Genomic DNA, 16,129 nt, shown 5'->3' on the forward strand with positions numbered 1-16,129 from the left:
TATAGTATATAGCATAAGTTTCCTTTTGCTTATCTTATGTATTAATCTCAAAGTCTATATATAGACTAATTGTACATACATTTGGATTTAATGAGAATTTCAGTTTAATTCAATATGTTAACAGTATATTTTATATTAACGGCGTTGTATAAACACCGACTCCAAATCTGAAGGAGGCACAAAGAACTCTATACCGATATTGCTACGACATTTCAACGCCGGTTGGCGTTTCCTTGGAGCTGCTGGACATTTCAGTTTCTCTGGCGCTTCTGCTCCTCTCCCCGTTGGAGTGATACAAATATCATCATCTTCTTCAGCTTTTGATTCTCTCTCTGGCCTTTTGAGTTTCGTCTTCACCGGCTTCAGTGAAGCCCGAATCGAAACTGTGGCGAAGACAAACTTTTTTCCCTCGGTGTCGAATCCTCTGCTAACTTGAGATTTCTTCGAAATTCCCATTTTTTTTAAAAAGGAAATTGGATCAGTTAGAGATTGAGACTCGTACAATGTTTTGGAGAAGAGGAAATAAGACAAAAAAAAAAACAGATGTTTTTTCAATTGGAGGAAGAAGGAATAAGTGGTAAGTAGGCGAAAGAGTTTCTTCTTCCTAAAGAAAATTGTTTTGCCTTTGCAGTTTGGTTGCTTCCCCAGGAATTAATAGAGAACGAAGCTTTCAGAGGAAGATTATTAGGTGGAAGTAGAGCAAAGGGTATAACTGGAAATTTTGATAATGTGTTTTCTGCCCGGGAAAGCTACGGGTAGTCTCTTAAGATCTTTCCTTTTAATATTTGGCGCCATGTTTTGAGAATATTTTAACCGAAAAATATTTGGTTTGATTTGACTCAGTAATCGATTTTAGAAGCATTTTGATATGTATTTAATGAATTTTGGTATAATTCAGTTTACTTTGATAAACTTAAATTCTATAAAAATGACATCACATTTCTTTTAATGATAGAAATTAATCAGTTAACATACTAAATAATACTATTTTATTTTTCAACTAATGAAGTTTAAATAATTCAAATGGTTTTTAGTAGGCCTGTAAACGGAGTGGATATCCGGTTTTTTAAGATATATGTATTCGTATCCATATCCGTATTATCCGCCAATTTAGTATCCGTATCCGGATCCGGAAATTCCAGATATCCGGTATCCGAATATTCGTTAAAAATCCGGATATCCGCGGATATCTGCGAATATCCGGAAATAGTGTCTTAAAATCTTAAATTCATTAATATCATACATAAAAAGCTTAATTTTTTTTTAAATAGCTAGAAGTTGATTATATATACAAAACAATACAAAAACAAAGAATTTATTAAAGTAACAAAAAGTTTAAAAGATTCAAGTGATGTTCTTAAAAAAGAGAGACATTAATCAAGTTCTTAAATTCTTCTTTGAAATTTATTTTTATTTTTTGGCATATGATTTATTTATTTATTTATTTTTTATTATTTTTTTATGACTAGGAGGTTCTGAACCCGTAGGCCCGTACATCCCCTCAGGGCGAGGCCCAAACCATGTAATATAACTCTCCTTTGGAGAGCAGACCCCTCCCAACGTGAATCGAACCCATGACCTCCAAGGTCCCTACATTATCAGTAACCAACGGGCTTAACCACTAGGCCAACTCATCGTTGGTAAATAAACATTGCAAATAAAATAAAAACAATTAAAAAAGTTGCGCTTACAAGTTTTGTTGGGCTTTAACACTTGAAAAATTGAATCATAAGGCTTTCAAGTTATAGAATTTATTTTTTTTGCCGGATATCTGTTATCCAGCCTAAATTTTAGGATTATCCGTATCTGTATCCGTATCCTAAATATCCGTTATTTTACTATCCGTAAACCGAATATCCGTTTTTTCGAATCAAAAACTGGATACGGATACGGATATCCGTGGATAACGGATATAAATGTGAGGCCTACTTTTTTGACTCTTTAGCTGGATAATTATTTCTTTTGTTGTAATCTCAAGAACTTAAAAAATAAATAGAAGCTCGTAGACTCATTTGATCCATTACCAAATGGGCCATCACATTTGGGCCTTATAAAAAATGAAAAAATGATCTTTGAAGATAAATTTTAAAAGTCTTTCTCTATTCCTCACTGCATAAGAAAGAGGACAAAAACATTTTCAGATTTTGGGGAAAAATTAATTTTCCCGCGTCAAATGAGAAACCACACCGCCCAAAAATCCAGTATCCCGCCGGATTCAGATGATAAACTTTTTCTCCACCGGCAAATATCAAACCATAAACTCATTTCTCTCCGCTGCTTCTCTCTTCTCTTCTCTCTCTCCCCTTCGATTGCCGCAGAGACTCTCCGATGGAATCCTCCAGATCTAGATCCGTCTTCGCCAACATCGGACTCAGAGAGCTCAACGGATTTCGAGGTATTTACATACAAATTCAAGCTACTGTATATATGAATTTCAGCTTCTTCAGATTATTCTTATTGAACTCTTTTTTGTTCCTTGGTTCCAGTACGGAAGCGACCGTTCTTCGCAGATTCCGAGCTCATTTGCAGAGAAATCGCCGGCGTGGCGGTGGAACACGACGGGATTCGAACCCCGCCGTTGGCCGTTTCCTTTTGTAAGGTATAGTCCAAATTTGGCTAGCTCTAATCCTAGATCCAATCTCAACGCTCGATGAAATCTTCTGATTCTGTTGTGGATATTTAAGTAGATATACAGAAATCTAAACCCCAGTTTTGGTCGTTTGTGATTTAGGATTAACGATAATGTTATAAAACGTACAGACTAGCCGGAATTCTCAATTATTCGCGGTATCTGATGAAGACGGCCATGTGAGCTTGTTTAATTCCAGTAAGAAGTTTGCCTCTTCTGCAACTCACCAAGAGAATACAGGTATCGTCTCGTCCCTGTTAGAACCCTAATTCACTGTAAGTTCGAATCGAATACTGATTTGTGTTTGTTTCAAATGTGTAGAGAATGCTAGATTTCGTGATTGGATTGCTCATTATAACGCGATATTCGACATTTCTTGGATCAAGGTACGTTTGATTCGTGAATGTTTTCGGTGAATTAAGTGAAGCTCATTTGATGTTTACTTTTTGCAAATTTGTTGCAGAGAGATAGTTGTCTTCTAACTGCTTCTGGTGATCAAACTGTAAGTGGTGACTCAAATATTTTGATTGAGTAGTTTGTGAGGACAAATTTGTGATATTGACATTTGTAGACTGCTTGAATGCAGATTAAAGTGTGGGATGTAGAGGAGAATAAGTGTACTGGAGTTCTTATAGGACATACAGGAACTGTAAAATCAATGTGTTCACATCCAACGAATTCTGGTTTGTGTTGAGAATACATCTGTTCATGTTTAACTTATTTATGTTTTTGGTCAAGATGGCTCTAACTCTTGCTGCTTGTAGATCTTCTTGTATCTGGTTCGAGAGATGGATGTTTTGCTTTGTGGGATTTAAGATGTAAAAGTAGCTCTCACAAAGAGGAATTTTGTATCAAGTAAGTCCTAAACTTAGTTGTGATGATCTTTTTCGGTTTTTATTCCCGTTGCAATCATCCTGATAGTTTTACTGGCCTTCACAGCTCCACTGGCATGGTTAAAGGAGCTCATCTATCCCCTCTTTCAAAACGAATCAGACGTCGCAAGGTTTAATTCCTGCTCATTTGTGACCCTTCCCTTCTAATCTATTTTCCTATCTTCTCTGCTCATGGCTTCATGTTTTCAGGCTGCTTCGTCAAGCATTACCTCTGTGCTTTATCTCAAGGACGAGATCACAATTGCTACTGCTGGAGCTCCAGATAGGTACTTAAAACAACATTTATTGGGTTCATGTAAAGGTAGTCCAACTCCTTAAAACATATAGAAATGTTGTTAACTTCCTTTGTTTTTTTCTTCTGCCATTATTTTAGTGCCTTGAAATTTTGGGATACAAGGAAGCTGAAAGCTCCTTTTGCTCAAGCCTCTCCACAGTCAGACCCAACAAACACAAAGGTAAGCTAAGCTGCCTTTTTCTAGACTGATATAATCTCCATGTTTGTTCTGAATGGGTTTTAAGTGAATAGCTTAACCCTCATTCTGTGTCTGAAGGGATGATGAATAAGGCTAATCTGTATCCTGGTTTTTTGAATTTGTTCAGGAAAAGAGATCACATGGTATAGTATCCTTGTCCCAGGACTCAAGTGGAACCTTTCTCACAGCATCATGCAAGGACAATAGGTTAGACTTTTAAGATTCATACTTTATAACTTTTCTTAGTGAGATAATCCTCGTCAAACAGTCCATCTATTTACTCTCTTTGCAGAATCTATCTATACAACACCCTGCGGCTTGACAAAGGACCTGTACAATCTTTCTCTGGCTGCCGAATAGATTCTTTTTTCGTAAGGGTAATGCCTCATTCACAATCTTCCCTTCGATCACACCATTGATTTGCTTTTATAACAATTTTCACCTGTTCACTCACTATCTAAATCTTGCTCTGCAGACAATGATTAGTCCTGATGGTGAGTATGTTTTGAGTGGTTCAAGCGATGGAAACGCTTACATATGGCAGGTTTGGATTCTGTTTCTCAGTTTGACATTCTCTTTATCAAAAGATTCAAGAGTTATCTAAATGCTCAAAACACCATTGCAATTTCAGGTCAATAAACCTCAAGTAGATCCTATAATCTTGAAAGGCCATGACTTTGAAGTTACTGCAGTAGATTGGTAACTCCACTTCACCAACTCTTATTCTTTCTTCACTGCATCCAACTAGCACACAAGTCGATTCGATGATACATAACTAAACTGGTGTCAAATCTATTGTGCAGGTCTCCATCGGAGATTGGGAAAGTTGCAACGGCTTCAGATGATTTCACGGTAACAAGACATTTCATATATGTTGATACAAGCAAAAGGTCTTTGCCTTTTACTGATTTCATGGCTGTTCATAATTAGGTACGACTATGGAACATAGAGAACAACCGCTGCACAAACACAAACGCAACAGCGTCTGTGTCTAGAGTCAAACGCAGAGTAACCGCATTTTCAAACACTGAAGCCAAAGAAAGACTAGAGATGAACAGAGAAACTGAGAGTCCCCAAAAGCATTCATCATTATTAGATGATGATTATATTAATAATGATCAGTCAACGCCTATCATTAGAACTCCAGAGTCTCAGAAGAAAACATCATCATCATCATCATCATCATTGTCATCATTATCATCATTATCATCATTATCATCATCAGAAGAAGATATAATGTGCGAGAGAACACCAGAAACCACATTCAACAGTCCATCCTCTGTACTAAATCCTCCTTCCTCAGTCAAAAGGCGAACCATTAGAGATTATTTTCTTGTCACTCCCTAAACTCTAATCTCTTGTTCGGAGTTTTTTGTATAGAAATTGTAAGCCTTATTAGATTCGGGTTGATATCTGAAAGTTTTGTATAAAGAATGAAGTAAATCAGAAACTATTAATTCAGACAATTATTTTACCATTTGTTAATGCTTTTAGCATCCATCTAAAGTCAACAAACTCAATTACGGTTAGATTAGATAGAGAAATTAGGTAAATGTTCTAAAACTACGCACTAGACGGGTGCATATACGGCATATGGTAAACCACTGTACCGTTTTTAAGTTATACGTTTAAGGTTAATACAACCGAGTATATGGCGCCTATATGGCGTATATACGGTATACTTTTTCTTTCTTTCAACGTGTGTTGTTTTGGTTCATTAAATAAAAAAATAAATCAATTGTGTCTTAGGCTCTTAGTTTCTATTGCATCTCATGCTTGATTTAGATGATTACGTGAGATGCATTTCATATACAAGACTAGAATTCTTTTAAAGTCAAATCATGTTGAACGAATTAGATTAATATTATATGGAATCAAACTTAGAAGGAATCAAACAGCTATGTTATGTTTTTGTGTTGGGCCAAACGAACTGCATATTTTGTTTTTAACTATTATCAATAGTTTTTCTTTTTACACTTATTTTTTAATCATTTTGACTTAGGCTTTAATTTTTATTTAAATGTTTATATATATATATATATATATATGTGCAATATATTTATATTATTTTTTATTTTTTATAAAAAAATATATTCACCATATACAGCCATGTATACAGTTAGACTCTAGATAGTGATCCACCGCCCGACTAGCGTCTAACGTATTTTAGAACACTAGGTAAATGGCAATATGACAAATCAATATTCCGTCATTCCAATTTGATAGTTCATTTAACCGTAACGAAGCAGTGATTTTTCTATGTACCATGTCATTTTTTATGTGGATGTATAACTTATGATATGAAGTTTTAACCTCTTTCTAGACCTTCCATAGAAAAACACTTTATGTAAAAAATTTACATATGCCGTACCATGAAGGATAAGGTCATCCAAACGTGTCAGAAAATAAACAGATAAATATTTTATTTTCTTAATTGCTCTTTTAAATTGTATCACTGGTTGCATTCATAAAAAAAACAGATGAAAAGTATACTAGTTGAAAATAAGAGTGGACATCACTAAAAACTAAAAGTATATATTGGATTCCATGTACAGTAAAACCTCTATAAATTAATACTCTATAAATTAATAATCTCTATAAATTAATAAATTCTTCCGGTCCCGAGTTGGGACCAATGTAAAATATGACATAAATCGATAAATTAATAAGATAATAATTTTTTTGAAAATCTCATATAAACATATGGTCCCATCGATATCATAAATTAATAATTGTATAAACTTATCAATATATATATATATATATATATATATATATATGATATAAATTTATATATGTTATATTTGAATTACTATGATATATATATTTAAAGTATTCTATGAAAACAATTTAATAAAATATGACTCTATTATTCAAAAAAAGTTTGTGTTGTTTTTTTAAACTTAATAATTGCTTCTCTACTTGTAATTAGTTTTTAAACGATATTACTTATAAAGAAAAAAAATTCTTTTTAGATAAAATGTTTTTAAGAAATTACAAAATTAGTAAAATCTCTCTATAAATTAATAATTATTAATTTATTGATAAATTAATACCTCTCTAAATTAATAAAATTTGCTAGTCCCAACATTATTAATTTATAGAGGTTTTACTGTATATGTATAATCTCTATACTATTAAAAGAGAAGTACAAATGCAAATGGGTCGGGTCAAAATCAGAAAATTGATCCAAAATTCTGAAATCGGATCTTTGAATTTTTTTTCGAATATGATTTCTAATTAATATTTAATAATGAAAAATCGAACTAAAATAAAATATTTATTGAAATCAAATAAAATATGATTGTATTTATGGTAACTAATTATAAAAGCATATTCCGAACAATACTATACATTAATTACGTATAATATATTTGTTCATATATTTTTGGAACTAATTCCATAACAATCAACGTTTTGTCATTAATTTTGCTTATTTTAGCCAATTAGCGTTAATTGAAAGATATCTTACTTGCTTCAAAAGATTTCTAGAAAATTTATCACAAAAGATATATATATTGCTTATTTTGGTCGTGTAAATTAAATAGATATGAAATCCATGTAACTAATTTTAATTTAATTAAATTAAACGAAATTCTGGTATTTTCATACTGATAGCTTACCAAAGAAGTTTAATTTTAAAATTATAAAGATTTCTTGAATATAATTTTTAGAATTATTCAACAAGATGATAAATATTTATTAAATTTTGCGAATCATAAAAAATAATAATTAATTTTTAATCGTTATATTTCACCTTTCAAAGTTTCAATCTCTCATCTAAGAAATAGGATATAGATTCTATTATTCCTATGTCCAAACTCTATTTTGTTGTATGACTAAATAATATTCCCACTAGAGCTGTCAAAGCGAGTTGATTCGTCCTGTTAAGCCCGTTCTGTGATAGGCAAAATAGATTTTGACTTATTGTTAGTTGGTCCACACGACCCGCAGATAGCATATATGAAACACAAAATCCGTCCCGCGAATGTATGCTGATTTGCGGGGTTGTCCGTGGATTTTGTTTAAATAATTTTAAAGTAATGAAAATTTAAAATACTACTAAAATAAATAAATAAATAAAAATTAGAGGAAATAATTTTATATCTCATTATATTTATAAATATTATAATTTAATTTATTAAAAGTTTTTAAATTACCAAATGTTGAATAAATTATACTTTTATCAATAAATACTAACATGCGGGCTGATCCGCCAACCCGCGGACGAAAACCGATTAAAACCTATGATCCACTGCGAATCAATCCGTGTGACCCGTTTATTTACGGGTTTAATATATTTTCACAAATATGCCCCATAGTGAGATGATTTGGGCTCGACCCACGGTTTTTGACTTATTTTTACTGCTCTAATTCCTATGAATCATCTAATTTTAGAATTCTAAAACATAAAATTCTATTTTTAATCATAATTAATATGATCGGTTTAATTATAAACAATTTAACATTTTCTCTACAATTCTTTATTATGAATATTTATAAGTACACTACCCGATTCGCTCAACTTAAAACACGCACTATTAAAATCAACGTATGTAAACCAATATTCTCCCGTGGTGGACCGCGGGTCCGATCCTAGTCTAATAAGAAAATAGGTGTTTAACAAAAATAAAATAAGAAAGGAGGTATTCAGCCAAAAAAGAAGAAGAGAATATATGTGCATTAATAAAATAAATTTGATCAAATAATTGTGCATATGTAATGATTGTTGTGGCCATACTAAAACACTTGACTTGCAATAATTCCGTATTATACATTTTTTCAACAACCAATCCACAAAGTCCCAACCTATGATTACTAAATCATAAGTACCTTTGGTTGAAGGGTTTATACAAACATATTGTTTTAATACAAAAATATTTCCCTACCATAAATTTTGTTATAACAATTGTTAGAAAGAACACTTGTTTAAATTAGCTTGATCGACTTGTGTGATAATTAAACAGTCGATCTCCAAGTCTAAGAAAACGAGTAGAGGACTTGAAGAAGATAGAATGATGCAGAAGGAGAAGCTAGCAAAAATGTCATGACATGACAAAGTGGTAGATTTAATGAATTTTTATGTAGTTTGAAAATATGGTCATGACGTATATCTTATGTTTTATGTTTGTATCCAGATAATTGACAATTGTTATGTGAGCTATTTATTTGAGTAATTAATTTTTAATGAATTTATTGTTTTCTTTCATTTTTCCTAATTATAATTTAGTTTAATACAAAATTAGTATTAATGGTCGTGTGTATACGTCGGTTTTGAAAGAGACGTTAATGTGATGCTTTTGAATCATTTTTTAAACCGTCGTTAAAATATAAAAAATAACGCTAGTATATTTGACGTTAAACATAACGTCGCTTCTTAGAGTGAAGTAAAATAAGTTAACGTCGGCCAATAATAATACGTCAGTTACAAAACTGACTTTAAGTTATTAAAGTCGGTTAATAAGTGACGTTAAGGTAAATAAAAACTGACGTTAATAGCCTTCTTTTTTGTAGTAATTATAATCATGAAATCTTCTCTAGGATTTAAGCTATTGTCAAATTTCCTTTCAAAAATATTTATGGGAATTTTGATTTGGAGAAATGCAAAGTAGTATCAATTTTAATTTTCATGATCCGTATATGATGCTATACAAAGTACAAACAACTTTTTTTTTTTTGATAAATTTTAATTATATTACCAAAAGGAACTTGAGGTATATGCTATTGCCTTTTTTTGGGACAAAAAGTATATGCTATTGCTATATACATATAGAATAGAACTTACCAGGTTATGAACCAACATTAATTTCTTGCAATATTTTGTTATCCCAATTGTCCAATTAATAAGCAAAGGATACCGACTTCTAGTTTTAGGACCTCTAGGTGCATGCATATACATATACATGAATTGTTTTTAAATTGATGATATATAACTAAATTAGCGTACACACTATCTTGCTTCTTCTTTTTTTGGACGTCACATTGGCTTTTGTTTGTTTGGTGAGTTTGGTCGACCCACATTAGCTTATTTTATATACACGATAAGAGATATATATTTTTATTCGCAATCGCCAGGCCCAATTTTATATATATGTACAAGGATATTTGTATGCATTCGTATTCAAGTGCTTCTTCTTTCTTTTTCGATCTGAATTGGGCTTTTCTCTTTTCATATTTTCTTCACTTTTCTTTCAATTTTATATTATTTTTATACTTTCTTGTATACACATATACGCAAATGTATACACTGAAATCAAATAAGGAAATATCAAATACGTAAAAGTATATCGTTATAAAAGAATACGTAAAGTAATGCTTGCCAATGATTGATTATCTTATCTAATCATTGGTATAATCTACGCACTTGCTACCAAATATTGCACTTATATAGAAATTGAAGCAACATATGTTTATGGAAACAATAAAAATGCATCACTCATCATTTGTGTAAGTTAAAGCACTTGGATTAAAAAGGATATATATCGACTACTTTGTTTGGTATATCTTTTAGGTTCTAATTTGTTTGGATGATTAAAGTTGTCTAGCTGAGGAAAAATTTGCATATTTATGTACTGTTAGTTTTGCTAAATTTAATAATAGGAATATAAATTCCATAATCCAACTACAACCTATCGTACACACATTTATCAATCATATGAAATAAAATTTTAACATTCTAAAAAGAGTTATCGAACTTACAACAACCTTTAACTATTCGGTGAAAACGTGAAAAAGTTGCATAGCATTCAAATCTTATAATTTCAATTATTTTTTAGAAAATGATAATGACGGTATAGTTTAAAGAAGAAATTGTTTTCAGAAATTCTGTTTTATTAGAAACTTTATTTGGATTCAAGCATGTGGCTCAACCATCGGGTATGCCAATTTTTTTGAATAAACACATTAATTAATCAATTAACTAAAAAATGTCAAAGTTAATAATTATTTTTCAGACAGATAAACAGTAAAATCAACAGGGGTTATATGTTAACAGTTAAATTTAATCAAGCAAAGCGACAATACACATGTCGGATTTGCTCATATCCTCAATAGTTCTGATGTCTTTGTAAGTTTCTATCCCAAAGCCAAAGCCTTCTGAAATTTAATTAAAAAAATATATTAAAAAGTGGACCAAAGACTTCCACAAACATTTTTTAGTTATACGGAATAATAAACCGTGAAAAGGTCAAAGGTAAATAAATAATACTAATAGCTTACAAATTAAGGTTTATCATTAGTTTCTTAATAAAATGGTCCTGAGGGCTATTCCAATTTTGATTTCGACACACCTTCGAATGTACCTTATTTTAAAAAACATGAAAGTATTGGTCGCTTGATTCTTGTCCTTTTTTAATTATCCCATGTATTCATAACTTACACAATAAAATAATATTTTCTTAAAAATTTAATAGAAAGTACATTATATATTTACTGAAAGCAATTGAATGGAGTAAAATTTGCCACGGTCAGAGTTATTCCTTTTTTAGTTCACTATTTTAGGTCCTCAATTCCTCAATTAATTGAGGCCAATTTGTCTTTTTGTAATCTCATTATATGCATCTTCTTTCTCTTTCTCATACCACCAAAAATGCCTTTTGCCCCTCTCTCTGTATCTCTAACCCATGTCTCCTCTTTATCTCTCTAACTTTCCCCTAGCTAGAGAGATTCCTCTTTGTCTCAAACTAGGGTTTTCTCTCTGAAAACAACAAAAACATCCCAATAATTGCAAATCTAGCTACTTGAAGATTTCTCATTCTCCTTCTTATAATTAATACCCAAGAGAGAAACAAGATCAAACCTTTTCAAGAAGTTATCAAGTAGGGGACCTTTTCTTGTTACTCCATTTAAAGGTAAGACCGAGATTGTTTCATTCTTCCATAGCCAATTCACATACACATTTGCATAATATATACTTTCTATGCTGATTGATTATATAAATTTAGAGAGTTTAGTTCATGAAAATTTGATCACTGATCTTGAACTTCCAAGTTAAATTTGGACGACTTTTTTATTTACAAAAAAACAAAAGTTACAATTGAACGTGAAATCTATAATTCGTGACTTCTTATAGATAGTGAAATTAACAATGACCCTTAAAGCATGTAATAAAGCTATATAACTAGGTCACAGATTCAAGATTTAAACCAATATGTTGATATAGATGCGGGAAACTCAGAGTCAGAGAGACAGCAGAGAGTGTTGTAATGAGGATAAAATAAGGAACATCTGCTAAACTAAAAGCCAAGAACAAAATTGTATGGTCAAAAGTGTTTGATTTCTTCGATTTTTAAGAAAATTATTATTCAACAATTTCCAAGATTTTTTTTTTTTTTCATTGGTTTTTCACTAGATTTGATGGCACCTAAATAAAGCCATGTTGTTGACAAAAAATCTAGCTCTAGTGTATAATATGAAAATATACATATTACCACACCTTAAAAATTCTTATGCAAATTCTCACATTTGAAATGAATGGCAAAATCTTTGAGGGTTTGTTTGTTTTGGAATTTGGACCAAGTAATACTCTAAACGTAAAACTAGTGTGAGTTACCTTCAATTCGAATTCAATATAGCAAACACAATTTTCTTCATATTCTTATTGTGTGTTAGATTCATTAATGACTTTGATTTCACATATTGTGCAAGTACATGTAGTATACTAGTATGCTTTGTATTATAGATTAGTCTCGCTTATGTCCCAAGATCTTATATTATGTAAGATTAATTGATTAGAAAGGAGTATCCAGTATCTATGTACATATGTGTTTAATTGAGATATTTAAATACAGATTTAGATGGTATAACATCTTTTTAATGGAGTAGGAATACCGAACACTACGAATAATGAATTTTAAGGATAAGAAGATAGGAATTAACATGCATCATACGTCTTATAACTAGTTATATTGATGATGAGACTATTATTTCTACTTTCCATTCTTACGAAGAATAATGATTTTTGAGGATAAAAAGACTAAGAACATCATACGTCTAGTAAGTAACTATATTGATGAGGAGACAATTATTGCTAATTTCCAACACAAAACGGACGAGTTCGAAAATGTATCTATTGTTTTAATGTGTACCGTACACGCACACACACACATAGACATTGTTGAAAAGATAGTGATGTATATATACAAAAGAGACTCGAACTAGAGAATTACAATATCGATGTGGATCAAGATTCATATCAATCTTATAATTTCGAGAACTCCTAACAAAATATGTAAATGTGATTAATTAAATAGTTTCTTTCATTTTTGCAACTATAAAATCAGGGGATATACAAGAAAAAATGTCAAACTACACAAACTCACCCTGTGCAGCATGCAAATTCCTCCGGCGTAAATGCACGTCAGACTGCGTATTCGCACCCTATTTTCCGCCGGAGGAACCTACAAAGTTTGCGAACGTCCACCGGATATTCGGGGCAAGTAATGTAAGCAAGATCCTTCACGAAGTAGCCCCGCATCAGCGGGAAGACGCTGTGAACTCGCTGGCTTACGAGGCAGAGGCACGACTTAATGATCCAGTGTATGGCTGCGTTGGAGCGATCTCGGTGCTCCAAAGACAGGTCTTGAGGTTGCAAAGGGAACTAGAGGAGACAAATGCTGATCTCATGAGGTACGCTAGTTGTCTTGGTAGTGAAACGACGTCGGCTTATGGTGGTCGGAGGGGTTGACTGGTCAACGGGAGTACGTTGATTAGTCATCATCACTCTTTGAGAGAATTAGCGGCGGTGAAGTATAAAGAGAGAGAGAGAGAGAGAGAGTGGATGGTTGATATGATGGAAGTGATGAGGATATCTTCGTATGTATATATGCCTATGGAGACATGCATGTATGCATCTTTATGTTTGTTTTCATGTATACACTTATGCGTATGTGTAATTTAACTTGTAATTTTCTTACATGGGAGGTCAAGAAATATTTTTGATGATGTTTAATAAGCAATAACTAGCTCTTGCTCTTGCTCATATCTCCCTAACTCTCCTTAACTTGATCTTGCTCCACTTACATGGGGCCTCGTTATTCACAAGTTTCGTAGTTTCTGCTTAAAGATTTATGTTCAAAAAAATGGTATCCCTTGCTTAATGTGTGTACACATATTCCATTGATTCTTGATAGATTTTCTAGCATTTTATAAAGTTATATTCAACGAATTATGCCAACGATGCAAAATTAATATTGAATTCTGATATTCAAAAGCATAAAATTTCATGTCGACGGTTTTGTATAGACTCATAGGAATGTAGCTAGGCTAATAATTGGTTATTTGATTACACACACCATGTTGCTAATATTCTAAGTTAGTTGAGTGATTTTATATATTTGTCGAGTTGAGAAAAAGTTTAAATACATTAATCAATTGCTGGAAGGGAATATTGTTAAAATGGGCATTATTTGGCCCAAAACTTTCAAAAATGGAATGTCTTCCAGGCCTTATGAATTTAGGCATTTTGGGGCCAGGGGAAAAGACTGTTTTGTCCCTCTGTATCTTCTCCTTCCTTCTGACGACAACCATGGCTTTCTCCTTCCTTTGGATTCATCTCCCAACAACTCTCGCTTTCCAGGCCATAAACCTCGCTTCTCAACACCTCCACCGCCAACACCATCTCCATCCGTCGTCAACAAGATCTTTGATTCGAAACACAAAACCTCTCCGTCGCCCATACCATCTTAGATCCGATGATTTCAGTGGATTCAATTAATTTCGTTTTGAATCAAGGAAGCTAAACCCTATGGGGAATCTAGTAAACCCAAGGGCTCCAATCTAAACCATCAATCGAATCAAAACTTCCAATTCTATTTTAAATCTAAACAAAATTAGGTATCGGATCTCATCATCTCATCATCTCATCATCGTGACCAACATCTTGTTCACCATATATAACTCATCATTCTCATCACATCTCAACATCTTCATCACCATCTCCTTTACCGGATCTCATCACCACCACCATCGCAAATCATCGTCATTCGTCGACGGAAGATTTTTTTTCTTTTTCTTTCAGCCCATATTGGTGAGGATAATAACGTCATTTTGCTACGCTGTGAAATGCTTAAAACTGAATGCTTGGTAATCTGACCTAAATCGATAATTTTTGGTGGAATAAATGCCAACCCGGTAATTGATTCATTGCTGGAAACATCAAATTTTCGTAGCTTTATTTAGGCACATGTCTTCATAGGGAATCTCTTTTTAAAGTCGGTCTTTCTTTAATTTTATGTCATTTGGCACACAAACAACCACATATATTTTACATACAAATGACCTATCTTGTCAAAAGAAAAAATAACAAATCTAACTTTTCTTTTCGATATTTAAGATTGCTAATGATTTCTAATAGTTTTTTAAAGATTGAATATGATACCCAAATCATAAGTTAAACCAACAGCTTAAATATTCATGTATCTTAAGATATTGTATAGTTTTTAGTTTTGGGTAGGACTGAGCACGATTACTCGTTATTCATTCTGTATCCGTTACTTGTTTCATATCTGTTTTGAAAAATCAAATATCTATCTAAGACAAATAACAAGCAATATAATTTAGATACTGTACTTGCAAATTTAAATCAAGTAACAAGTAATTAAAAAAATTGATAACCCGATTGTTTTACGTTACTCATTTTTATTTTATCATTATATATATATATATATATATATATATATATATTGTATTATATTAGATTTTAAAAGCACATTTAAAAGTTAGATCAAAAAGTAAAATAAATTTTAAGTATGTAAAAAATGAAATATAATTAAGAAATAATTGCAAGTAACTTGTAAGTAATCAACAAGTAACTCGCAAGTAACAAATAATAAAATAAAACAAGTAATTCGTAAGTAAATCATTTTTTAGCAAGTACTTGTAATAATTTTTTATCACTATTTTTTGAAATTATTTCTTTATGTTTACTGTTATGTTGGACATTTTTTCTTTTTCTGTTTTCAATTTTCTTTTTCACCGCTCTATTTATTGGTAACAAAGTTGCGCAAAGAAATACCATGACACATCATATTTATATGCTTTAATACTCTTTACATCAAGGGATTATTGTTAATTTTGCCTTTTTTCATCAAATTTTTTTGAAAATGCCATTTTTACTAAAATCTTACGGATTTGCT

The 16,129-nt window shown here is 31.8% G+C and overlaps 3 protein-coding genes across 3 annotated transcripts; 2 read left to right on the forward strand and 1 right to left on the reverse strand.

Moving 5' to 3' along the window:
* LOC9313133 (cyclin-dependent protein kinase inhibitor SMR7) lies at positions 1-608 on the reverse strand. Its single transcript, XM_002877019.2, has one exon. It carries the CDS (start codon positions 454-456, stop codon positions 136-138), a length of 321 nt encoding a protein of 106 aa, XP_002877065.1. The 5' UTR covers positions 457-608; the 3' UTR covers positions 1-135.
* A 1,533-nt stretch (positions 609-2,141) lies between these two features.
* LOC9313134 (denticleless protein homolog) lies at positions 2,142-5,461 on the forward strand. The gene is made up of 16 exons (XM_021024123.1): positions 2,142-2,395; positions 2,487-2,599; positions 2,761-2,869; positions 2,951-3,015; positions 3,093-3,131; positions 3,216-3,312; positions 3,394-3,484; positions 3,569-3,632; positions 3,712-3,788; positions 3,896-3,977; positions 4,123-4,202; positions 4,288-4,372; positions 4,471-4,539; positions 4,627-4,694; positions 4,799-4,847; positions 4,926-5,461. Exons 1-16 carry the CDS (start codon positions 2,329-2,331, stop codon positions 5,340-5,342), a joined length of 1,572 nt encoding a protein of 523 aa, XP_020879782.1. The 5' UTR covers positions 2,142-2,328; the 3' UTR covers positions 5,343-5,461.
* A 6,034-nt stretch (positions 5,462-11,495) lies between these two features.
* On the forward strand, positions 11,496-13,976 carry LOC9311462 (LOB domain-containing protein 25). The gene is made up of 2 exons (XM_021026888.1): positions 11,496-11,845; positions 13,277-13,976. Exon 2 carries the CDS (start codon positions 13,294-13,296, stop codon positions 13,678-13,680), a length of 387 nt encoding a protein of 128 aa, XP_020882547.1. The 5' UTR covers positions 11,496-11,845; positions 13,277-13,293; the 3' UTR covers positions 13,681-13,976.
* The last annotated feature ends 2,153 nt before the right edge of the window (positions 13,977-16,129 follow it).

This window comes from Arabidopsis lyrata (assembly GCF_000004255.2).
Source record: "Arabidopsis lyrata subsp. lyrata unplaced genomic scaffold ARALYscaffold_5, whole genome shotgun sequence".
NCBI classification, from domain to species: domain Eukaryota; kingdom Viridiplantae; phylum Streptophyta; class Magnoliopsida; order Brassicales; family Brassicaceae; genus Arabidopsis; species Arabidopsis lyrata.